Raw genomic sequence first — 25,092 nt, 5'->3', positions numbered from 1 at the left:
CGTCGTAGATCTCTGCAGAGGATTAGGCATTTAGATTTGTGAGTTTCATATGAGTAGTATAAATCTATAGAAAATCCTGCATGTACGTACACTACTGTAACACAACTCAATGCAAAAACAGAATCTATTGCACACAACAGTAATCTTGAAAACATGAACAGGGTGTGAAGTTTTTTTATTTACGTTATTCACACCACACACACACCACAATCACTGTGCGGCATCATGTCGCTGAGCTGTCGCTCGCATCTCATCCGTAATGATGGTGCGAGGTTGTCTTGCTCTCCCTCCTGGACCTTCTCCTCTCCCATGTTGGCCTTCTCCTCTTCCTCGTTGGTCGCTCCTCTTCCTCCTCTCATTTGAACTCCTCTTCCTCATTGGCCTGCTCCTCTTCTTCCAGGGCCAGCTCTTCTCCCTCCTCTGCATCAAATTCCTCTTCCCCTGACTCTGCCTTCATCCATTGTGTTTGTTTGGAACCTTCAGCATACTGTGCACTCTGAACTTGCTTTTACATGTGGGTACAGCATTAGCAACAAGTGTCTTCAATTTTGAGTCATTGTGTGTAGTGAATGACGCCAGGTGTGTTCCCTGTGTTCAAAGATTGGTGACTGTGGCAAGCATTTTGCATCACATGGGCTTTCATTTGAGGATATGAGCAGAGTTGTTTTGCAACATGTGTTTTAGCAAGGAAAAATGTGTTTAGATTTATGAGTACAGAGGGTTGTGTTTTGTGACTTGTGTCTTCATGTGACATGTGTTTATGGTACTGGAATATGGTGGCTACATTTAGTAAATGTGTTTAGACTACTGGTCATTTGGGTTACAGGATTGGCTTTTGTGTTTTAACATTTGAGAAAAACTGTAATTTGAATCAACACACTCCACCAGGCTGCGTATGGAGCAGTAACAGCACTCAGACCAGACCTGACAACAAAGCAGCAATTCCACTTAGTCTGCCATATAGTGAGATTAGGCCTCGAATGATCTATAAAAAGCCATTTGACTGAGATTTCACAATGTGTCTGTAAGCCTTATGGCCCGCTAAACCAGGGATTGTGGCAGTCTTGGTTAGGTGAGGAGTGATGAGAGTGGGTGAATAGAAGGAAAGAGAATAGAGGTATGTTAAAAAAGTATATAGAACTGCTTTAATTTGCCAGTTACTCTTGTATCAGTGTCTCACAATATTATGTATGGTTTTTTTTATGTAGTAAGATGGAAAAAATAAAGGAAGAGGCAGGTAAAGCAGGAGACAACTGCTACATATTGGCGCGAGGCTAGGAACCTTCCTACCCGGCTATAGTTTATGAGCTGTTGTATGACATGAACTGTACGTGACTGTGAGCCCACGTGTAGCAGCATGTGTTTTGAGTCACTGGATTGTTTTTCTCCCACCTATTCCCCATTCACAATCAGATGGGCCACATAAAGTTTTAATTAACAGTTTAAATGTATATCGTAGCATCAGGACAGCAATCAGTGCTAACAAGCTACCCCCCCCCCCCCCCAAACGAGGACATCTACTCTGGCTGTTTGATGAATGTTTAAGCGGTGAACCCATCCGACGCTAATGCTTAAGGCACTTCACACAGCGGTACCGCAGGCTTTGAAGAGCGGTGAGTAATCTTACAATAACGCAGGGCATTTCACAACATTTGGCATCTGGTGATGCACCAGTGGGGCAATAGCAACCAGTGAACTCAGCTCTACTGCCATCCGTGAGAAGAGAAGAGAAGAGAAGATCTGAATATCTGATTGGCATCCCCACCCAGGCTTACTTTGACCTCCACAGTAACTCTGCTGGGCCCGTCTCCCCTCTGCAGCCTACCGACTGCATTCCCTCCAGCCCTCACTCCTCATCTCCTCTTTGCTCTCACATACTTCCACATAAACAAAACATGCCTCATCTCCATTCCCTCTTGACTTGCTCTTCACTTTTTACATCTATATACTCAGCGTCTGTCATCGCTCTCTCCCCTTCTTTTCCCTCTCATTTGTTGACTTCTCTTACGACTCTTTATCTCTCTTTTCCCTGCTGCCCCCCCTTCAGTCCATTCCTGTGGCCGCTCCCCACAAGCAGTGATGCAATCCTCTGACTCCTGCGCGCAATCACAGGGTCTGGAGTTGGAGCACCAGCCAAGCAGGGGCGTCACCACACCACACTCAGTAGGAAAGCAACGGCGGAGGAAAGAAGGGAGGTGGGGAGACGAAAGAAAGGAAGGAATGAAGCCAATGAGAGAGGAAGTTAAAACAGCCCGACACTGTGTGAGCTCTGGGTGATAGAAGAAGGAAAAAAAACAAAACAGCTATGATAAAAGTGAGCATTTATGTTTCCCAAAGCAAAAGTTTGGGTGATTTTTTGCTTGCGTGCGTTCAGCTGTGTATCCTCTTTCGAGCACACTAAATTACATCTACTGAAGGAACTTCTGAAATAATTTAATTTATCAAACATCGGGACTCTCCACCCCCACACCCATCCTCACATCAGCCTACTAACCAGCTGCGGCTGTTTTGCTGGGATTTACTGAAAAGGGTCTGTATTTCGGAAGTGACGGTTCTTTGCTACTCCCACACTAGATGCTGTCATTCCAGCTGACTCACACAAACATTAGCATTATTCTAACAGCCAGACGTGCGATATGACATTTAAGCGAAGGAGCGAATTTCATTGTTTGATTTGGAAGTCTGCATTTCTCTCAAAGTAAACCTCCTTTCCTCTTCATTTCCTTGGTGGGGCAGTGCAGATGAAATATGTTAATACTATGTATATACAACAGACGTGGAGTGAAATTCTTTCCACTAAAAGTCTGAATCGTATAGCACTTTAAAGTAACTAAAAAGATTTAAACTTATGTTATGAATTAAAAAAAAAATGATTCCACGAGCGCGTGGACCCACATCTGCTTTACCAACTGTGCCGAGGCAGACCTCCCCTAAAGGCAGCAGAAATGAGCGCAAGGTCAGGATAGGAATGCAAAGCACTGGCACCTGCCTAAATCTTTAAATTAGCAGGTTGTCTCAGCAACACACACACACACACACACACACACACACACACACACACAAGCTATTGTTGACCACTCCCTAAAACCCAGCTCAGGATTTAAGCCTAAAGAGAAATGACTTCAGCTCAAAGCCAACAGGTGTGTACACTAAAATTTGAGGATGTATGAAAGTATATACTTAAATTACGATGAGAGCTTTAAACTCTTTTCAAAACATCTCAGAGTGCATAAAACGTCTTCAGCTGAACTCTCAACGGGACAAGTTATTTTCTCACTGGTAACATCCCAGAATAAAGCATCTGAGTAAGAAAGCATGGGAAAGTCAGAGAACCCCCTCTTTCCCTTTCTCCTCTACAAAGTTCAAAACAGTCAGAGGGCATTTTATTAGGGTTGATACTTATAGAAACTGAGGCACATTAAGAAGAACTGAATTACTTTTAGCACCGGTGGATCTGTCCCTGTGGTCTATTGATTCATCAAGGATTGGGGTGCGAATTATAGTATGCATCCACACAGTGCGGGCACACACAGACATACCGACTGTCCGGCTCTTGGGTACGAACCCATGCACGAGTGAGCTGCATGCTTAGCTGTGTGCTGTGGAGTTCAGACCAGTTCAGAGCGCTGTGGTACCGCTCCAGCTTTTGGGAGGGGTTCGTCTGTCTCACAGTCATTTCCTGGACGGGAATATTATAGCACCACACGCATGAGAAACAAACCCCTTTCTTTTTACACACTGACTCCAGCCACTTTCATTTGCTTGCAACTCAATAGAGAAATCCCTGGGAAGTAGGTCTTCTTATTCAATAGCCTCAGTAATATGATTCCAACAACAACTTTATGCAACGCGGCCTCCTGTAGGCTCGAGGCGAGGCACGGAGTCGGTGGGCGCTCTCTTTATTTTGCAGGCTTACGTCTGCTGCACCTTTAACTTTTAAACTCCTTCACCCCTGTCGCTTTCTCTCAAGCGGGGCTGGGCGACACCTGTGCACCAACTGTACTGAATGGCAATAACAAAGAAGGCGGGGCACGGGCCCAGATGTGCTCTGGGAGTGTCTCCACTGGTGCGGCTTTGTTAGCATGTGGGTCTATACGTGTGCACGAATGTGTTCATGTACAAAGAGGAGGGACAGAAGAGGGGCTTTGCTTTCCAAGCCAAAGCATAATGAAAAGGAAGGAAAACAGGAAGAGGGAGAAATGCACAACAGCAGAGAGCAATTAGTAGACTAAGTGACGTGATGCATGTTTTCATGTTATGGACAGCAGCAGCACTGTTGTGGAGCTCCTGCTTCTTTAAATCTCAGTGTACCCCCAACTCCCAGACTGTCTGCTATACCTCCATTTTAGCCCTTCTTCGTCCCTCTCCAGTGATCGCACGTATACATGTAGGCACAAAGCTTGTGTTGTCTTTTCCTTGTGAGGCTCTGCCAACTTAATGGCAGCCCTGTGTTCTCCCTCCTCACATGGAGCGCCTGTTTTCTCTGAGTAACCCGCCGCCCCATGTCTCCTCCCACCATGGCTGGCAATATGACAAGGTCAATATGACAGTCTTTTCTCTCCCTCTCTCTTTTTCTACCTTTGTCTCCCACCCCTCTCCTTTTTTCTCTGTATTTCTGTGTTCTAGCTCAACTGGTGACAGGCTCCACCCTGCAGCTTTCATCTTTTTTTCCCTTTTTTTTTTTTTGAAGCTCCATCCAAGAGTGGGAAGCAGGGAAAAAGAGAGCAGAGAGACAGATGCAAAGGGACAGATGGAGGGTGACTGAGATGGCGACAGACAGGGTTGAGCATAATGCTGTAAAATGGAACAGCACTAAACTCTCGATTTAAATTTGTTGACGCGTCCAAGTCGTGCAATCAGTTGGAGCTGAGCGTCAGAAAGATCTGGTGCCGATTCCTCCTCTCGTTTTGGCGAAACGAGAGATCGAACGGCGAAGAACCAAATAAATGTGTTGTGGAACAAACCGCACATCGGCAGCCTGAGAACGAGTCTCAGTTAGAGCTGAAGGTCAAGAAAATAGCCATGCTCTTGCATCTGAATCAATGCCAACACTTTAGAATCAGATAAGGAATGGCAAAGTCAACTATGACTGACAGCACCGATTATTAAAGACACGAGCAAACAAAGAGCGAGTACGCGGCTTTCAGATGGCGACCATCAATAGTTAAGATGGCCACTGAAGCCAATTCACTTTTAGCGAGCAAATAAAAACAGTGAGGCTGTTTCACAGAAGCGTCTGAGGTCAGAATTAGTCTCAAAAAGCAGCCTCAAACTTAAAACATTCCCAAATTACATAAGGCTCCCTGGTAAGAGGGAAAAAAAGGGAAAACAACCACGGTACATATGAATTAAATTAGTGCTGGCAACATCTCCACAACACCACAGAGAAGGTACAAACACTAAGAGGCCAAACTTTCCCCCCCTCTAACTCTCTCTCTTTTACTGCATGTATAAGATGGAGAATGTCTTATGTAATGTACACGAAGCTGGGAGCTCATGGAAAGTGGGAGACAAAAAACGTAAGGGAAGGACGGAGGAAGAGAAGGGAATAGAAGCCGAGTTGAACGCGAGGAGGAAATGGCGTCTCAGGGAATTAGGGATGGAGGGGAAGAGGGTGGTAGGAGGGAGGGGGGTGAAGGGGGCAAAGTCTGGAAGCTAGCTGACAGGATTGGATATGCCCAGACAGAGAGCCAGGCCCAGGCCCAGACTTGAGAGCCTTATGTGAATCTTAGAAATGCCTCACCCATCTCTCTCCCTCACCCCCTTCTCTTAAAAAGAAAAAAAAAGAAACCCTCACAATTCCTCCCTTCCCAGTCCGATACTCCTCAGCCATACTCACGGGCAGAGCTCCTCCCTTTCTTTTCTCCTCAAACAAGCAAACACACAAAGTCAAACTGGACTGCACATACGACAGAATCCAGGGTGTTGACCGAGCAAGTAATAATAACATAAACCAGCTGCGGCTCCACTTCAACCACAATACTTTGGGTATATTACTGTACAACTGGCAGATCCCTTAACTCAGCTTTCTGATCCCTTAAAGGGTCAAACTAGATCTACTTTTACTTTCATTTGCAAGTTAAACAGTAACAGTGAAGCTGGAAATGGACCAAAAGTACAAAAAGTAAAAAGGAAAGGAGAATAAAAGGGAAAAAAAGAGAGCGTCTTCCTCTAAAATCTCCCATGTCTTAGCTCTCTTTCTCTATCTTTCCTCATCAGCAGTGCCCTGCCCCAGACATGGTCTGCATATTGTCTGCAAGGCTTTGCGAGCTGAAATTCTCTCATGATAGAAATACTGAGCAGGGAGTGCAGAAGGCGCTTTAAAGAGAATGGGAAGAGGTAGGGCGGGGTGGTTGGAGTGAAGCACTGAGTTGTCTGTGTTTATTTTGGAAATGCAGGACTGCACACTTGCAGCAGAGGAACTGACCCTAAACTTCACCGATCCTCACAGAAAAAGCCAAACCCGAGCACTCATTTAGGATGTCCCACACAGGTGATTTAAGAAAAGGGTAGACCATATATCCCCTCGGGGCAGGGGGCTGAGGGGTAGTTTAACCCACCCTGGGGACACAGGAATGGTCTGCTCGAGGAGGAAGCAGTGAGGCCGTGAGGTGATTAGTGGTTACAGTTTAACTGGAGAAAAATGCACGGTGCGTGAGCCCCAGCCAGCCTGGGAGCAAAGCGGTATGCACTGGTCTTTTTCAGTTTTCAAACTAGAATGAGTCAAGTCACTGTATGCACTTTGTCTATTCTTAATGCATGGGTCCAAGAGTGTGACCCATACAGACACATCAGTCTGCAGCGCTCCAAAATATGTCTGTGTCATTCAGCAAGCACGTGGCAATGATTAAGAATAAAAGATTTGATTCGTCTGGAAGTGATTTACTATTATATACAAGTTTATCTACATTCAGGTATTGAGATTTACATACAATGTTCAGCTTGACGCTACAAGAGAGGACTTTACTAACCAGTGGATGATGCCAAAGTGGTTTTATCCACCCTTTATGTACAGTTAGTGGTAAGCAATTGAATGATTACATTGCCTTAGCGTTTTGGCAATAATTTAATTAATTAATGAAAACAGGCAACTCATTCATTGCGACTTATCTTCAAATAGGCACAGCTTTCTTAGAAATGTATCCAAAAACTGACCATCCTCTCTTCTCCGCCTAGCTTCAGTACAAAGACATTTCTTCTGGCACAACACTTGCATCTCCTCGATCACTGGTAACGAGCTTGAATGCACGACCCCGCCAAACGCGTTCGAGACGTGACATTTCCCTAATGCATGAAGCACGAGGCTGTTCATCTGATTAGCGTTAACTCTCTACAAATGCAAACCCCAGAAAGGACAGGCTCTGCCATGGGAAATCTCAAGTGCTGCAGCTCTTATCCCTGGGAAGATAAACGCAAGTGTGTATCAGGTGCCTTGTTTTCACTGCATGCTGCCTCATTCACTGACCACTGTAATCCTCCCTCCCCTGCTGCTGAGTTGCCTTTCAGCTCGCCTGTAATCCCTAGCAGCTACGGAGCCCCACTGTGATATTAATTCGAACACTCAACTTGGCTTTACCAAGCAGGTTTGTGCAACTTACATCCCACCCACTTACTGGTAGCAATCCTTGCCCTCCGCACAGTGTTTTTTCCCCTCTTAAGTAGCAAACATATTGTTGTGGTTTTACATGAAACTGTGAAAAAAAAACAACTTGCTTCTGCCACCTTTTAGACTTTAGATGAGGATTTCTTTGGCGGCAATGCAAAAAGCACAATGTAACAATCAAATCTATGGTGTCCATTTGTATTGGGCCTCGTTTAAGGTATTAAGCACAAGTGCACCCTGGGTTCCCACCATCTCTCTACCACAAACCTCGTGGTAATGCTGACGCAGGAGTACGCCTTTGAGTTCCACCTTTTCCACCATAAAACAGCTGCCGTTCCCTCACAGTTTGGACCAAAACTGAATGATGTCACGGTTGCGGTGCAATCTCAAGACACATGGAAAATTGAGGAGGGGGTGAATACCACACCCATGATCTGATTTTAGAGACTGGCACGGTGGACAGCCTTAATAGTACATATCCTCTGAGGAACCAACTACAGCAGCCAAAGGCTGTCAGACCTATAACTCTGGCTAGCACTCGGTGCAAGTTGTTGCTCCCAGCAGCAGTCCAGTTCCCTACATATGGCCAAGTATGAATTAAGGGAAGGAAAAGGAAATATACAGCAAGAAAATTACACACACACATCCTGTGAGCGTGGAATGCCACCACAAAGATGCACAGCTGGAGCTCTGTGGACATCTGGCTTTATGGTGGAGATGAGAGACTTTTCTCTGCAATGACTAAATGTTGTGGGAGAGAGTCGTTGCCTGAATAGCGATGGTGATAAATGCCTTTCCGTCTGACCACAGTCTTTCTCTCGGATGGATGTTATGGTTGACCTGCGGCTGAACTGATCATCAGCTGACTGGATAAACAATGCAGCCAGTGGGCTGTGGATGTGAGGAGCACCTGTGCTCACAGTTCTGAGAAGGTTTATGGATTACATAGTGGGGGCCTCAGGGAGGGAGCAAAAGGAGTCTCTCCCTGTGCAGAAAGCCTCTACGGCCTCTTTCGCTCCTTCCCCACATTCTTTGAGAGAGGTCCAGTGGGCCTGTGGCCAGACCTCCTCTCTCCACATGCTGCCTGTGTGACGGTTTTTCTCATGCACCAACACACTATATTGTTCACAGAACACCTCACAGTCACCTTGGAAATATACAGTCATCCAGCTCTTATCCCAGCCCCTGAGTGTGCCTCGTTCTGCTTGTGGCCTAATGCGTTTTAATGATCAGGCCTTATTACCCTCCAGCGTAGGCCTTGTTAGGTCTGCCTTGGCAGGGCAGAGCTCGGCTCTCTCTCTCTCCTGGCATCTTCTGGAACAATGGGACCAGGGGAGGCAGCCAATGGGGAGAAGGTCCATCCCAGGCCCAGTCCCAGTGTGCACACAATTAGGCTTAGGAACAGTGGAATTGCTTAATTGGAGGAAAATAGAGCTTTATCTAGGTTTCTCTGCCAGGGCTCATCCTTGCCCCCTTTGCTACATGCTTGGTCGCATCTAACTCAGAACTGGATGGAAAAAAATGACACAATGGCAGGCATATAAAAAGACCTAAAAGAGGTCTTAAGATCATAGTTATGGGCAAAATATTCCATTTAATCACAGCACATTTTATACCCAGTTGCAGCAAGATGAAAAGTTTAAGTGAGAAAATAAGTTTAAAAAAAAGAAGAAGTATTTTCTCATCTTCGTTATTTACCAATAACAAACATCACCGGTTTACGTATCACTCACAAGCATGGAGACGTTGAACTCTCTATCAGATGCGGTGGCAAACATCAGAGAGCTTCTATCAGGGAGGCTCTGTCTTGCACAACAGCTGGCTGAGCGGTGATGCATGCCTCTATATAGGGCGAGATTTGTGACACTGCTCTAAAAATGTCTCTCTCGGGGTCTGTGGAGGGGGATGCTGGATTAAGAACGGATGCAGACACGCGGAAAAGGTCGGTGACGCGGTTTGTGGGTGAATGGCACAAAACCCGGCGATGGCACGCTCGCCTCCACCGGCCTGTTGGCTGTGACAGAGCGGGGAGTCCTGGCTGCAGGATTTTCGGCGCACCGCTGGAGAGAGTCCCCGAAAATAGGTCACTGCCCTGTTTGAACTCGCGCAAATTTTCCTCACAAAGCAGGAGCGCACTCACACCAGCGTGACCACGCAAGACAAGTGGGCACAACACACAGAACTGACGTCTCAGATAGGGTTGCCTTTGGCTTACCTTGAAGCGAGAATGCCGTGGATGTGGTCGAGATATCTCCGGCTTGGTCCCGATCTCTGCTGTGCAAACTTCGCACGCAAAGTCCCGTGGCTCTAACGGCGTCTGTGTCAAGAAGACCCCTCGTCAGTTTGTTGCTTTTTCTACGTTAAAAACGAAATAAACAGCTGTCATGTCTTGGGAAAATAGAACTAGGTGTCTGGAGAGGCGGTCCGTTTGCAGACCATTGTCAGGATTATTTCTAAGCATTGAAAAGCAAACATAAGCCTTAAAACGCAGCGTGTGTGACAGCTGCTCGTTTAAATAAAGGCTTGTCTACGAGGATGACAGCCTTGTCTGTGGTCGTGGGGTGATATTTTGCATGTTATCCCGACACTGGAAACCCGTCAAAAAAGTGCAAACACCCAGAGATCCTTAGCCTGAACTGTTCCCGCTGAGGAAAAAACAACGAAGACCACTTGCTTGTGCTGTGCATCAAAAGCGCATAGGTGATTTCTTCCTAAATTCAAAGCGCATCGCTTAATGGCAACGCTGGTCAAGTACAGGGGTTCCTATGGGTGGTCTTGCTTCTCCAAAGAGGGGGCGGGGGTGAAGGGGTGGGAGGGCACCAAGTGGTGGTGGTGGATAGGATAGATAGGGCGGGTTGGCGACGGGATGTGGGGTAGAGGGAGAGGATCGTCTCTAGCTTCTTCGGTGATTTTCCAGATGCAGAGGTAGGGCTGTTTTTGGTTTCTTTTCGCGCAGTGATCCCCGTGTGCCTTCTGCCTGATTTTTTTCTCTCTCCTCCCTCTCCGCACTCGGGGAGACGCTGAGTGCTGATGGAAGTCTCCCCCACGACCGTCTGACGCGCACAGACAGCCGCCCGGAGCCCAGCCAGCCCGTCAGGACCAGCCCAGAGTCTGCCAGCGCATGCTTACTGCTCCGCCCATCCACCATAGGCAGTCCCAGGCTCCTCTCCAAACTAACCCTCTCTCTCCGTGTCCTCACGGTCATCTCTCCGCCCCTGCTCCCCGCCAACAACAGGCCATCGCGCAGGGTGACACCTCTCTTGTTTACAGTTTAAAATGTTCTCTTCTTCTTCAGTTTTGTCTCTTTGCTCGTATTAGCCACTAACTCAGCCCCGACAGGCTGCTCCGAAAAGACGGAAAACGCCGTTACGTAATTTAAAAGTTCAGTCTCGAGAAGAGCAGGCGATCCTTCTGCAAGACAAACGCACATTTTCACCACACGAGCCAAAACATCCCGTACTTGGCTCGTACACTGCACTGTCGTTAGAAATGTCAGTAATTATAAGGATGCATTACTGTAGCGGTAATTAGACAAAGCTGGTTATAGCAAATGCAGTCTGTGAGGTAATTAACAGACAGATTATCCTTTTTAAAAGCTTAGCTGTGAGCACCATTTTTACCTTAAAGTGTTTATTTTTTTAATTTCATATTTTGATAATCAATGAATCAGTAAACAGAACAGGATTTGCTGCCCCCTCTCCCTTTTTTGTTGTTGGTACACTGTCGCCATAAGTTGTAAGAAAAACACATCAAACATATTTTAAACCTTTATTTGTTTATTTATTTACAAACTTTTCAGTTGCTGCATCTACAGTAGAAATTCACTACATTGCCTAGTTTGTCATATTTGGCTGAATCCTCATATAATTTAGTGCATTCTTCGGGACAAAAGAAAGAAGAAAACAAAACAAAAACAACCCCCTCTTGTTTTTGTCATTTGGATGGAAATTACACACCAATATTATGATTTGAGCACATAAACAGTGTGAAAATGTCACCAACTGAGCAATTTCACCTTCTGGAACAGTTCCCTGGGCCATTTACTCCTCTTTGAGGTTTCACATAACCCATTTGTTTCTCACAGTAATGGTAAGACTACAATTACACGGTTGAATTTGGGAAACAAAATGTCAGCGTGTTAGATTTTAAAATTTAAATGTCAAAAAAAGAGAAGTGATTGCTTGTCTTGTATTTTGTGGTATCAGCACGTTACAGACAAAGCCAGTGGCACCACAGTGATAGTGTGTGTGTTTGGAATGTAAATAAAGGGTAACCTGGAGTGATGTGGCCAATGCCGAGCTGTAAGTTACTGTAATATATTAGGATTAAAAGCCTTTTATTGTCATTATAAATGTATAAGTCAGATGCAAAGAAAAAATTAATATCATACAATAATTTGTACAGTAAATGTAAAAAAGTGGTACATAACAACATTACTAAATAACCAATGTAGATAAAAGGGATCTAAGAGGTAATGTGTCATTTCCAAGGTGCAAATATTTTGCTGTATATGTATCAGTGTGTACACCACTGTTTTCTGGTCTTATAGGCTTTTATATATGTTCTAACTTTTAAAGGAATTCACGTTTGTAAAATAACTAGCAGCACAGATACCAACTCAAACAGAAGTCTCTGTCATAATCAATGCAACTTTTTTTTCTAACTTTTTTTCCTGATAGGTTTCTGTCCGGCCCATCTTGTGCCATCTAATGTGTGAGGTGTGCAATATGGCAGTGACTCGCCCTGGGTTTTCCTTTTACAACCACCAGGGGGCGTAAAGTTACCGGGTGGAAGGTGAAATAGCCTCCGGAGCCTTACATTTACTGCGAGAAAGTAAAAAATAAAAACAGTAATCTAACACTTCTATTAAAAATAAATAAAATGAATAATAAATAAATAAATAATGGGACTGAATGGAGTATTTGTACCATCGGTGTTGTAAAACATTAAAACTCCATCTAGCCTATCTTCATGTTATTGGAAAGTAATAAGCGGGGGCCTAAATAATAATGTCTGTGGAGTTTAAATCGTCTGCTATATCTGGAGGCATTACGATCTGATTCGGGATTCATGAACAAATGAATATTCCAGATAATATAAAGATGATTCAATGATGATGATGATTCAATATTCAAAGATGAACAATGTAGGCTTTATGAATGAAAGGTAAAGAGGGGGTTTGTTTCTTGGAAGCATTTGTAATTTGGTGAAACGGTGCTAAGACGCACTTGTCCAGAAGAGGGCTGCTTTAAAAATCACTGCCACGGTTTCCAGCACTGATCTCCCACAGATGTATTCCTCTATTCTCCTGTAAACGCCCGACAGCGTGCAGCCGCACCTGTGGGTAATTACTAAAAATGCGCCATCGTGAAAAGATATAAAGCTGCTGCTGCTGCGGCTCAAAATTCCGGATCAAATCCACTGCTCCCGTCCTGTGACTTCACTCCATGCATGCTCCATATAGCCTCTGTTTAACAGATTAGATCAGGTTACTGTAATTTAGCCTCCCGTGCTTCCACTGTGGGTCTGTCACACCCAAAATGGTGAACAACATTAACATTCAGTGTGTGTGTGTGTGTGTGTGTCCCTAAAAGCCCTCCCCGGTGCGCTGTTGCTGTGCAGCGTTGCCAGCTCGTCAGCTGATCCCTCTTGTTCCCTTATCGCAGCTGTTGGATTGTCCACCCCTGTAGTAGTCCCGCTCTTTATTTGCTCATGAGCCCGAGCTGTCACGGTGCACTGACATTTGGGTTATAAAATAAGAATTTAAAATAATGTTGTTGTTGTTTTGTTTTTTTTAAGCCTATTTATGTTGAAATCATAGCCCCTCTCTACATAAAGTATATTTAAACCGATTCAAGCCATGTGACGGGAAACCATTAATGATTCAGCCCAGCTCTGTGACGGCAGATCTGATCACAGATCAGCTGTAAATGCCCCCCCAGGTTTAAACATTTCAAGCTCCCTCCGCGGCTCTCCACATGTGTCGGTGTATTTCTGCGCTAAATAGTCCTTTGTTTACGCGCAGTCCTCCCCCCCCTCCCCCCCTCTCTCTCTCTCTCTCTGCGGAAGGAGGCTTTTGGTAGTGCAGTGTGTGACTCCTACCAGCTGTTTCCCGCCTTGAAAGCCATCCGATCAGCTGCGCACACACACACAGACACACACACGGTCATGCAGAGGGAGAAAGCAAAGGGGAGGGAGAAAGAGAGAGAGAGGTAGAGCGCCACACACAACGAGGGAACCCCATCAGCTGGAAGTCGAGTAACATTACAACTCTCAGCAGCCTCAAAGTACTACATTACACGGACGAGGCATTCATATCTCCTCTGTGGATTTAACCCGCATCGGATCACGGGGGATTTTTACCCACTAACGTCATCATTTTTCCCTTTTTATACCACGGAGACTGTTTGCTGCTTTTCTTTTTTTCCCCTTAAAAAACTGCTGGTGGTGGGGAGGGGGGGCACCAAACTGGCGAGAGGCGAGCATGGAGTATTTCATGGTACCAACTCAGAAGGTGCCCTCCTTGCAACATTTCAGGAAAACGGAGAAAGAAGTGATTGGTGGTCTTTGTAGGTGTGTATGCCACGCGCGTTTCACCCGACATGCTGTGCCTGTTATTATTTTTATTGTTATTATTATTATTATCACCGTCATCATCACTATTATCACCATCAAGTCATCTGCTGAGAGCACCGCGCACTTAGCGATGTCGGTTTTGGGCAACACGCTTGGTCTGATGTGTTATTGTGTACACGACCCTCTCACGCGGAGCTGCGGGCATTAATTAACATCAAACGGCGAGATCAAGGGGCGACCGAGCACGCGGGGGGCTCCCGCTGTGTCCACGGCGTCCTCTGCGTGCTTTTATTTTGCATCTTTGACTGCGAAATCGATGTATTTTGTGGCTAACAAACATAAACCACGTGGTTCCGTGCACACCACGCTGCTACTCGCTCAGCGCATCCCCGACCTATTTGTGCTTAAATAATCCCTCACCCGTGGCCTATGTGTACTTAAATTTACACGAGAAAGGGAAAGTTGAGCTAGCGGGCGTCGCGGTGTGTGAAGGGGTCTATTTTCGCCTCGCACATTCGTGGGGGTTGACGATTTCGCTCGCAGGGAGCCGAAGTTTATTGTGGGTAGTGCGGCCATGCTTGTGGCTTGTGCAAAAAAGTGATGGAGGTGGGGGGAGTGGATGAGAGAGGGGGTGAGAGGGTCTGGCGTTTGTTTCCTGTTTATGGCGCCCTGTTTTCATTCACTCCAAACGTTAAAAAAGCACTGCTGTTGTCTTATTCGCCCCTGTTTTAGGCGGCGGTGGTTTAAATGGCGTTTCTGCGCTTCCCGTTGACGCTATCGAGCCGCCTCCACTGCGTCGTTTCATCCCGCACCTCTGCCATGCTGCCTGCCGCATTGTTGTAATGGCGGAGGACACGAAAGTCTGCTCGGAGCGCGAAGGTGGTGTCGGGCACTGTGAGGACGGAGGAAGTGTGTTTGGGGGACGTTAAAATACGTTTCCCGTTGGATTTGTTCGGTAAAAGGAGACATTTGGCTTTTCGCGGGGAGGCAGGAAAATTAAAAGTGGCGTTATTAATAAGGGGGTGTGTGTATGTCGCGGAAGGCCCGTCGATACGTCCGCAGCCCTGTTTGAAGAAGGAGGCGGAGGGATCTGCGACTGTTGCTCCTGCTGCTGGTAGTGACATGGGCAGTCTGGGAAATGTAGTCCGCTTTTCTGCGGGGAATTGGTGCACCGCAAGGAAAGCCGGAACTTTACCCAGACAAACTTTAAATGCTTTTACAATTTAAAATAAAGCGGAAATTGGCACATTTTTTCTTTAAACTTTGACTCCGTGAGCACACTCTAAAGTCCTTATCACTCAAATATAACTTAATAAAAACCAGAATGACTAAAATTTGTATCAGTTCTTGTTGTAAAGTCACATTTATTCAGCAATAAAATACACAGTTCGTTATTAATTAGCTTTTTTAAATCCCTGGATCTGTAAAATATAACAGTTTTTAAAAAAAATGATGATCACTGTTATCAGAATCAGAATACTTTATTGATCCCTGGGGGAAATTATTTTTTGTTACAGTGCTCCATTTTAAACCAACATTAAGACAAGACAGACAATACGCTAACTAAGAATAGTACAATATATACATATATATACATACATACATACATACATAAGTCACTTATAAATAAATATTTGGAAAAGAAACATGTGTAGTTGTAGCAGCAAACAGTGTGTTAAGTGGATGCGTTGTACAGGGAGATGGCCACAGGCAGGAATGATTTCCTGTGTCGTTCAGTGGTGCTTTTCGGTAATCTCGGTAGTTATAGTTTTATTGTTACATTTTATCTGCACAACAGTTTTAAAACTCATGTCCAGGTTGTTATATTTGAGACATTTTGGCAGTCTTGCTGGAAAAGCAACTTGTGATTATTAATGTATTTGTAGAACTCGTAGAATTTGAAGACAAAGTTAGAAAGGCAAGGTTGAGATGGTTTGGGCATGTGCAGAGGAAGAATAGTGGATAGGTTGGAGATGAAAGATGGACCTCCCAGTTGAGCAGATTGCATACAGAGGGTTGGAGTGACAAGAGAGGTTGCTAAGGGTTGGATGTGATGGAGGCAATCGAAAAATGATGTTGAAGATATTTGTGGAACCATATTTCAATTTGATCAGTTTTAATCAGCCTGTTGGTTGAGCTTTGTTTAGTTTCTTGGGTAATAATTTAAGCCTAAACTCACTCTAATTCAGGCTCTAAAGTGGCCTGCGTTTGTAAAGTTCAGGCTCAGTTGGTCATGTTTTGGCAGTGGATCTGTTTGTTGGATGTGCTGCTGCAGTGCTACACGTGTGTGTGTGTGTGCGTGTCTGTGTATACACACATAGACACTGCTTTTCTAATCTGCGTCTGCACAATTGTTCCCAATGTTTGCACTAAGGCAGCTGAGTCAGTACAGATAAGAGCTTGGTTTCAGAGAGGGTCCCATAGATAGTGTTTGATACTGAGGATGTTAGAGGAAATTCACTTAGAATTCCCCCTCAAACTGAATTTAACCATGTGGAATGCACTGATTCACAGTTTAAATATTGGAATGTTCATAATAAACTATATGCTGCTGCAACATTGACATATCTTCTAACACGTGCTAACAATTCAAATAAACAGAACTTGTGATCTTTCATAGGTTTGTAACAATTTCAGTTATTAGCAATGATACATGTAGTTGCTAGTGAGCTGAAAGGACAAAGCCGCTGTAAATACCTGTGTAATCACAGGAACGGGCCAGTCATTTCTGCTCTTTGGTGGTGATATAAATACACACTTTAAAGAGTCAGCTCACATAAAAACAAAACAAACAAAAAAACAGTTGATGTCAAGGGGAGCAAATGCTGTCAGCTTTTTGCTTTTCCTCCTGTGTCCAGATAATTTCTTATGTAATGCAGTTCTGGTATATGTAAACTTAACTCAGCTGCAGGTTTACTGCATTGGTGAAGAGTGGAGCAAACTGTGCCTTGGCATAAACTGTTTTTATTGGAACTATTTCTTGGGTATAAAGTAGTTCCAACAAAAACCATCAGGAGAGGCTTGCCTGTGCTTGCAATTAGTTTACTAACTTGACCACTAATAATTTCCCCACACTAAACCTTGAGATGTTTTTGAAGTGAAATGAAGGAAAGTGCTAACGGAAGTACGAGAAGAAAGAGCAAATTGAGGAAATCTGGGCTGACCAAAAAAAAAAAGATTTGATTAGCATTCGCAGCAACAAGTTTACTTGTGGCCACTGAGTGTGCCATCAGCACCATAATTAGTAAATGTTTTTTGTTTTAACACAGATTGGTTTATTTTTAAGTCTTCTTAAACTGTACATTTTCCCTAATAGCTTTCCTGCCTCTCCCTTCTTCCCCTAGCCTGGCCAACATTCCTCTGACCCCAGAAACAGCCCGGGACCAAGAGAGGCGAATCCGTAGAGAGATCGCCAACAGCAACGAGCGTCGGCGTATGCAGAGCATCAATGCTGGATTCCAGTCACTTAAAACACTCATCCCACACAGCGATGGAGAGAAACTCAGCAAGGTGGGTCATAAACAGTGATTTAAATTAGATGATGAGTTAGCTGGAGCTGGAAGGGTCTGAACTTGCTTTCATAACCAAACTGTAATGTTGTTCTTCAGGCTGCCATCCTGCAACAGACGGCAGAGTACATTTTTACTTTGGAGCAGGAGAAGACACGTTTATTGCAGCAGAACAGTCAGCTCAAACGAATCATACAGGTAAACCAGTGCGCTGCCCATGCAGACTGTTTGCAAAGGAGTTAGCTGTCTTTTCACTATCATCAATCTTAGCATTCATCTAAAGCACATCTCACATTTCTGTTTGCGCTCTCTAGGAGTTAAGTGGTTCCTCCCCCAAGAGGAGGCGTGCAGAGGAGAAAGATGAAGGGATTGGCTCACCAGACATCCTGGAGGAGGAGAAAACCGAGGACTTAAGAAGGGAGATGATCGAGTTGAGACAGCAGCTGGAGAAAGAACGTTCAGCCAGGATGAATCTAGAAGAACAGGTGACGACAATAACGCAGTTTCAAGAGTTTGAAATTCCACCGACTGCTGTGGTTTGAACTTTTCAGAAATATTATCCTATTTTTTGCATCTTAGATGCGGTCCATGGATGCCCAGTTGTACCCAGAGAAGCTGAAGGCAATCACCCAGCAGTTCCAGGAGCAGCAGGCCCAACCGCAGAGCCTTGTCCGTCTGCAGCAGCACAAACAGCTGGAGAGGGACCTCACTCCAGCCCACAGCCCACAGGTTGAAACATCTGCATATCACTGACTGATATACTTTAAAGATGTATGCTTTTTACTGATATAGAAAAATCCCCTCTGTTTCAGTGTTTCAATAAAACCTAATGAATTTAAACCGTTTTTGACACAGAGGATTAGTAAATCAAATCAAGAGTAAAAATCTGGCCTTTTAGACAAATTTTTAGCTTTGAGGTAAATATTTTTGGATTTGTCGATGGAATGATAGGATAAAAAATTTAGACCTTTTGTCGTCATTGTTCAGCTCAGCGTTTCCTTTCCCCCTCTGTTCATCCTTTTAACATATACAGAGGCCATGTGCAGCAAGCTCTTGAATTTGACACACAAAAAAGTGTTTATTTTTGGCTCATTAGCCTAAACTCATCAGCTGGCAGGCACCAGATTTCCCCCCCTTCCCCCTCCCTAGCATGTAAATTTTTTATGGACTTTGAGTCAATTATGTCAAAGTGTGTTGCGTTTTCTAAAAATACACACACACACACACACACACACACACACACACACACATACGCAGCTAGACTAGTCTCAGAGTCTACCGTAGATTTCACAAAGACATGTGGACAAGGACATGACAGTCCTGTCCATGTCTACAGTTAGAGCTGTCAGCAGCTCAGACAGATTTACAGTGTGTTAAATGAGCCGCTCACACGTCTTTCTGCCGGTGCCGTCTCCAGCCCTGATAGCTGCAGCGTCCTGTTACTGCAGGCTTACCCTAACTGAACATGATGCCAAATCAATCATCGCCTGATGTCTGCCCTATCCGCTCCTTGTGGCAGCTGGGCTTTTGCAGTAAAAGATGATTGACGCCCTTTACATTAGTCATATGACACTTTGTGACTCCATAAGCAGAGCTGTGTAATGTAACCTCAAGTCAATATCAGTATGAATTTGCAGAATTGCAGCAACACTGAATTACCCCGGGGGGGGAAGCTAATTCAGGTGTGATTTACTGTATTGTTACCATCATGACTACTGAACAGTCTAGGACTGCATTGCATGACTCATTTTAATATTGCATTTTAACTTGTTATCATGTTAACATCTCAAAAAAAATTGTGATAGGGTCATGTTTAGCACTATGCAGCATCTTCTCTTTTTTTAACAGTCCATAAACATCTGGGAACTGAGGTGATCAGGGGCTAGACTTCTGGGAAAGAATGTTGTCCTATTTTTGTTTGATATAAGAATTTAGCTGCTCAGTAGTCCTATCTCTTCTTTGTCATAGTTTTCATTTCATAATGTCAATTGAGCTCAATTTAGGGTTTTTATATAAAGCACTAAATCACAACAGTCCCCACAAGTCACTTTATACTGTAGGGTAAAGACTCTATAGTATTCGAAAGAAACAATCAAACATACCTCTATGAGCAAGCTCCAAGAAGTTGAACTTAATTCTTCTCAGTATTAATTTTATGTTTTTATAAAATGCTGCAGGCAAGCGTAGATGTTAGGTGATTGAAATGTGAACTATGCGCCAACTTCATCACTACTTGATCAACAAAAACCAAGTGTAAACAATCTGCATTACTTTTGCAAAACACTTGTCACTTGTCTCCTTATGTGTGGAAAGTTCTCACCTGCAAGAGAAGAATACAAATCCAGCAGTGATACTGAGTTGAAGCGCTCTGCCAGTAGTGAATTAGACTGCAGGTCAATGAGTTCAAGCTCAACATCACTGGATCCATTATTCAAACTGCAAGTGAAGGGAGCTGAAATCATGTGCATTTCACTCTCAAGTGTTTTGAAGTCTTCAAATCACCTTGAAAACTCATTATGCAGGGCTCCTAACATGGACAAGTACCAGCTGAGGGGATCAGCTGATGGTATGGCTTCTTTCACTGTTGACATGTAAGTGAGAATGGTGTTCCCAAATCGGCTTGAAAGAAACTGCAACTTTCTTATGAAACCTTTTTATGAAGCTTTACATTTCATGTGCAAATTGGCCCTGTCTTGCAGTTTGGTATTTAGTTCATTCATTAGTGCAGTCATATAAATAACAAATGTAAGACTGTATTCCGTTCTCCTGAAGAGCGCTCTGAATTATCCTTGCCTTTCTTCACATAAAACTCTTAAATTTTTACTCTCAAGTGCGACACTCTTACCCAAGCTGAGCCACCTGACAGCTGTGTGGTAGCCTATGTCACCATTTTCAGTCTCGCGTCCCTCCAAAAGTCTAACAAACGGTGCTCTTGCCCACATCAAGTTAAATATTTCAACAATGATATGGTTAATTTTTAGCACCTACTTACACAACACCTCCTGGTGTATAATACAATGCAGAGATACCTATTTCAGTTCTGGGATCATTTCAGTCCCTTTTTCTTGCATCCACTTCAGAAGGCTGACATTTTCCCTGTCAGATTAGATTTTTTTTACTCGGGGTATGCTAGCACAGCACAGTCCACAAAACACTCTTTTATAAACTCCCCAAGAGAAATTGGCTTAATGTTTTTTTTATGATTTGATGAGATTCTTCCATCCCTAGATCTGTAAAGCCTGGTAAAAGGTCTTTGTCGTTTTGTAGCTTTTTTTTTTTTAGCAAAGGTTCAACTGTCTGTTCCCACTCTGCATAGGTTCTTGTATTTCTCTAATGAAGAGCTAAAAAATGTCAAAGTTTTTCTAACTTTTAATTGAGCTTTGGCCGAAAGAGGACTGCAGTCTTTCACTATTATGTTCACATGTGCCTCTTTTTTGAGTGAATGAGCTTCAACATGCATTTCTGGTTAGCATCGTAAACCGTTCACAGACAGTGATTTCTGGAAGTGTTTCTGACCCCATGCAGTGATTTCCATGACAAAATCACATCTGTTTTTAATGCACTGCTGCCCAGGAGCCTGAATATTACAAGTGTTCAGTATTGATTTTTGGGCTTGTCTTCTTTGCGCACAGAGATTTCTCCAGAATCTCAGAATCTTTTGATCATATTTTGTACTGTAGATGATGAAATATTCAAAGTCTTTTTCAGTTTAACATTGAGGAACATTTTTTTGATGATTTTGCAGTTTTCTGCAGATTGGTGATCCTCTGCAAAGACTCTGACCCTCTAACATGCTCTTTAATATACTCAGTCATACTACTGACCTGCTGCAAATGAACCTAATTATTTTAAAATGCTCCTCCAAGTTTTCTTTTTTATAAAACCACTTACTTTTATTATTGCTCCTGTCCCAACTTTTTTGAGGTAGTTTTTGCCATGAAAATCAAAATGACCTTAATTGTCTCAGTTTATTAAACAACTGATATGATATATTCTCTTCTCCTTTGCATTTTACACAGGATCCTAACTTATTTGGAGTTGGGGTTGTATTTTTGTATTACTGCTAACGTTATTTACAAATTTAATATATGTTAATAGTAAACGGTGCAGGTTAAAAATGTGCCTTCAGTGCACTGAGGTTGCAGAAGTGATGACATGAGAATAATAAACGGTGATTGCACCTTTCTACCAGGTGTTGGCCCCTGCTACTCCCCCAGCCCCTACACACCACGCTACAGTCATTGTTCCTGCACCTGTCCAGACTCCTCAGTCCCACCATGTTACTGTGGTAGCCATGGGCCCAGCATCAGTTATCAACACAGTTTCCACATCTCGACAGAACCTGGATACCATCGTTCAGGTAAGGCACAAAATCCTGCCTCATATCCCACCACTAGAGGGGGGTGTTGTCGCTGACATCTGTTGCCTCTGTGTTTCCCTCAGGCAATCCAGCACATCGAGGGCACCCAGGGGAAGGGTGGCGCCGGGGAGGAAGAGCAGAGGAGGGCGGTCATCGTCACTTCAGGACGTGTCCTCTCTGACGCGGCAGGCTCAGACACAGCCTCAAACAGCGACGGGCCGGACGACTGTTCACTGCCTTGAGTTCATCCCTGACGTCTTACGTACCATACACTCACATGCACGCACACACCTACACACAAGCCCCAAGCGGAGCAGGGCTACAGGAGCCTACAAACTCACAGCGCTGTTGTTCGGTGGAAAAGTCTGCTAGTTAGATTGAAGCACTTGTTTTGTTTTCTTAATCAATACACGTCATGTTGTACCGTGATAGGCAGCCCTTATGGTTTACACTTAGACACTCACACATGCAGCCTCTTCTGTTTTTTTTCCTTTCCTCTGCTTATGTCTAGCGCCGATCCTTCATTCACTCACTTACACAAGCTTTCTTCGTTAAACTATAGAAAGACAAATAGAGCGACTACTTCACTGACTATAAATGCTCTGTTTTACTGGATACTAGAACTTTCGAATGTCAACTAAACATTTCCATTAACTACCAGGACTGTTATCTCTCTGTGCGCCCCTGAAGTCGAAAAAGGAGACAAAGTCAATGAAGAGCCCATTGGTGTGGCGTCAAAACCCCCACACCAGAGCAATTTTTTTTCCTGCCCCTAAGCTGAACATCCTTTAAACCTTCCTCAGTTCCCGATCCAACTGAGCTGTATGGAGAGACACTGTGAGGAAAAAAAAGACTGTCCTAAAGTTCCACCTTTTAGGCTTTGTGTTGAGAGAATGTGTTATTTTACTTTTGTGAAGTCGACCTTTTCATGCTGTGTTTCTCTTAAGAGTCCTCTAACAACAGGTTGATGAGAATTTCAAAGCTGTTTTTCATGGCTGACTGGTGCTCACAGGAAATGAAGCGAAGCTCGAAAAGAGAGTGCACTTACTGGTTCAAAACGCTATTTTATTTTTCTTCTCATGTTGTTTGTTTGTTGCCATTTTTGCTGGGCTGGGATCCCAGTAAACCCACATATCTTGACCCACATGACTTATTCTGTTTACTCGTGGTCTGACCAAAAAAAAAGTTTTTAAATTTCTTTTTTTAAATTTCACATTTCCTGACATCTTCCCTTTCTGAGTTTAAAAACACATGGCTTTTAAAATAAGCTACTCTTTGGGCCCCTGTCGAGTAACTGTCACATATGTGTCTCTTTTAGTGTTTTGAATCAGCGAGGCTTAGCGGTGCTCCGGACTCTGGTAGTCTGCAGCAGACCCGCTTTTGCCTTGAAATTCTTGCACGTGCAAATATAACTTGAATACAATCACTTGTTTGCTCGATCTTAAGAGCTTGTTCTATTTAGCCCCTTCCAGTGTAGTTTGCTTGTTTGTTTTTTTGTTTGTTTGTTTTGGGATATGTATCAAAGCAGAATATGCTTAAAATATGAGGAAAATGCCCAGTCTATATGCATTTCTTTATATTGAATATTTATCCTTTAGTGCGTTTTCTGTAAAATGTACCATGTTTTTTTGTTTTTGTTTTTTTTTTGTTTTGTTTTTTTGTTTTTTTGTACACATTTCTGCTTACATTTTTATTTGTTCTGTTGCCGGGAACTCTTGGTTGACGGACAGATTGACAAAGACATGTAGCGGAGAGAGGCTGCAGCATGCCTTACTAATAGCAGGTGCAGGGAGGCACTGTGAAGCCAGCCTTAACACAGCCCTGGGGTTGAGGGAAGTTTTATTTTTTTATTATTATTATTTTTTCTCTTACCTGCGTCATTTGGTAGCCGCTGGAACCCCTTTTTGTTTCGAGCTATCAGATCAATCCAGCTGGTTTGTGTTGGAATACTGTATATTCCCAGTCATACTTTGTTTTTATTTTACTATGCTTTTTTAAAAACAGGTTGCATTCATATGGTCCTGAAAGAGTATTCAAAATGCGATTTCTGGTTACTAGTAGATTTTATTATATTTTAGCCCCTTAAAGCCAGTTGATTGGCAAAAATATATATACACACAAATATATGTATATATATATATATATAGCCACAAAGAGACGTCAGCATTCCATAAATGTCCTTTAACAGTTCATTTTTCAGAAGATTAGTTGCATCTTTGACGCATCCCTCCTCACCCCTTGCGTCAGTGCATAGATGGAGCTTCGAACCGCTGCACAGATAAATCGCGGAATTGCCCTTTAAAGAAAAAACTATTGATGTCAGCTGCACTGCAATAAGCAGAATTAAATGATGGGTTGTTTGCGAGTGCTTCTCTTGATAGGAAAGGGGATTCCTGGATATGGAAAAAGTTTGCATGCTCTTCTGTTTGTGGAGCTTGCTTTCCTTATTTTTTGCCGTCTGTTTGCATTTGATCACTTTCCCCTAAATCCCAGACATTGTTTATTTCCATCTACGTTTTACGCTCTGGGTCGAGTGTTAGGAAGCATACGCGGACATATCAGGTGGTCGGAGAAGTGGGGTTGGCTTTGAGGGGGTTCCACTAAATAGGGTCAAGATTACAAAGCACTTACTGTACTATATAGGAGTTTGCTTCTTTCTTGTTTTTTGTTTGTTTGTTTTTTTTATATGAAGGAGCATCTCCTCATTTGAAGCTCTTGAAGTTGAGTAAAAACCGCACAGCTGTGTATCCCCCCTTTCCCTCCATGTCCAGTCCTCCTACATCTTGTCCTGTCACATTCTTTTGCAGTTTTTATGCTGTCTTTGTTTATCTGTTGACAAGTCTGAGCTCTCTTCTCATTTTTCCGCTTGTTCTCCTTCCTCTACCCATTTTTTTTAATTTTTTTTGTTAGACCCATCAATGGATATGGTCATCAAGAAGCTATTTTTTTTTTTTTTTTTTTTTTTAAAGAGAAACGTTTTGGGGATAAAGAGGCTCGTGCCTTTGTAAAGACAGAATAATAAAGTTTGTACTTTGTTTTGTAAA

The 25,092-nt window shown here is 43.6% G+C and overlaps 2 protein-coding genes across 3 annotated transcripts in view; one reads left to right on the top strand and one right to left on the bottom strand.

The window, feature by feature from the left end:
- The window catches only part of glis2b (GLIS family zinc finger 2b), a 31,784-nt gene extending 21,910 nt beyond the window's left edge, over positions 1–9,874 (bottom strand). For both annotated transcript variants that reach the window (XM_085454246.1, XM_085454247.1), the window contains exon 1: positions 9,819–9,874. The gene's annotated coding sequence lies outside the window, so the exon portion shown is untranslated. The remainder of the gene's footprint in view (positions 1–9,818) is intronic.
- A 3,809-nt stretch (positions 9,875–13,683) lies between these two features.
- Positions 13,684–25,092, top strand: tfap4 (transcription factor AP-4 (activating enhancer binding protein 4)). The gene is made up of 7 exons (XM_085454248.1): positions 13,684–14,176; positions 17,524–17,689; positions 17,788–17,886; positions 18,003–18,173; positions 18,268–18,417; positions 21,881–22,048; positions 22,132–25,092. Exons 1-7 carry the CDS (start codon positions 14,088–14,090, stop codon positions 22,288–22,290), a joined length of 1,002 nt encoding a protein of 333 aa, XP_085310374.1. The 5' UTR covers positions 13,684–14,087; the 3' UTR covers positions 22,291–25,092.

This window comes from Copadichromis virginalis, linkage group LG4 (genome assembly GCF_057382275.1).
Source record: "Copadichromis virginalis isolate Kocher_CV1m ecotype Utaka linkage group LG4, C_Virginalis_male_GT1.1, whole genome shotgun sequence".
Classification (NCBI taxonomy): domain Eukaryota; kingdom Metazoa; phylum Chordata; class Actinopteri; order Cichliformes; family Cichlidae; genus Copadichromis; species Copadichromis virginalis.
Note: the sequence above shows the minus strand (reverse complement) of the source record. Positions and strands in the feature narration are given on the sequence as shown.

Excerpts from the sequence above, each read along its gene's own strand:
- tfap4 (XM_085454248.1), top strand. The coding sequence starts at position 14,088 with ATGGAGTATTTCATGGTACCAACTCAGAAGGTGCCCTCCTTGCAACAT. Across the intron at positions 17,887-18,002 it reads AGCTCAAACGAATCATACAG|GAGTTAAGTGGTTCCTCCCC; the intron begins GTAAACCAGTGC and ends TGCGCTCTCTAG. Across the intron at positions 18,418-21,880 it reads CTCCAGCCCACAGCCCACAG|GTGTTGGCCCCTGCTACTCC; the intron begins GTTGAAACATCT and ends CCTTTCTACCAG.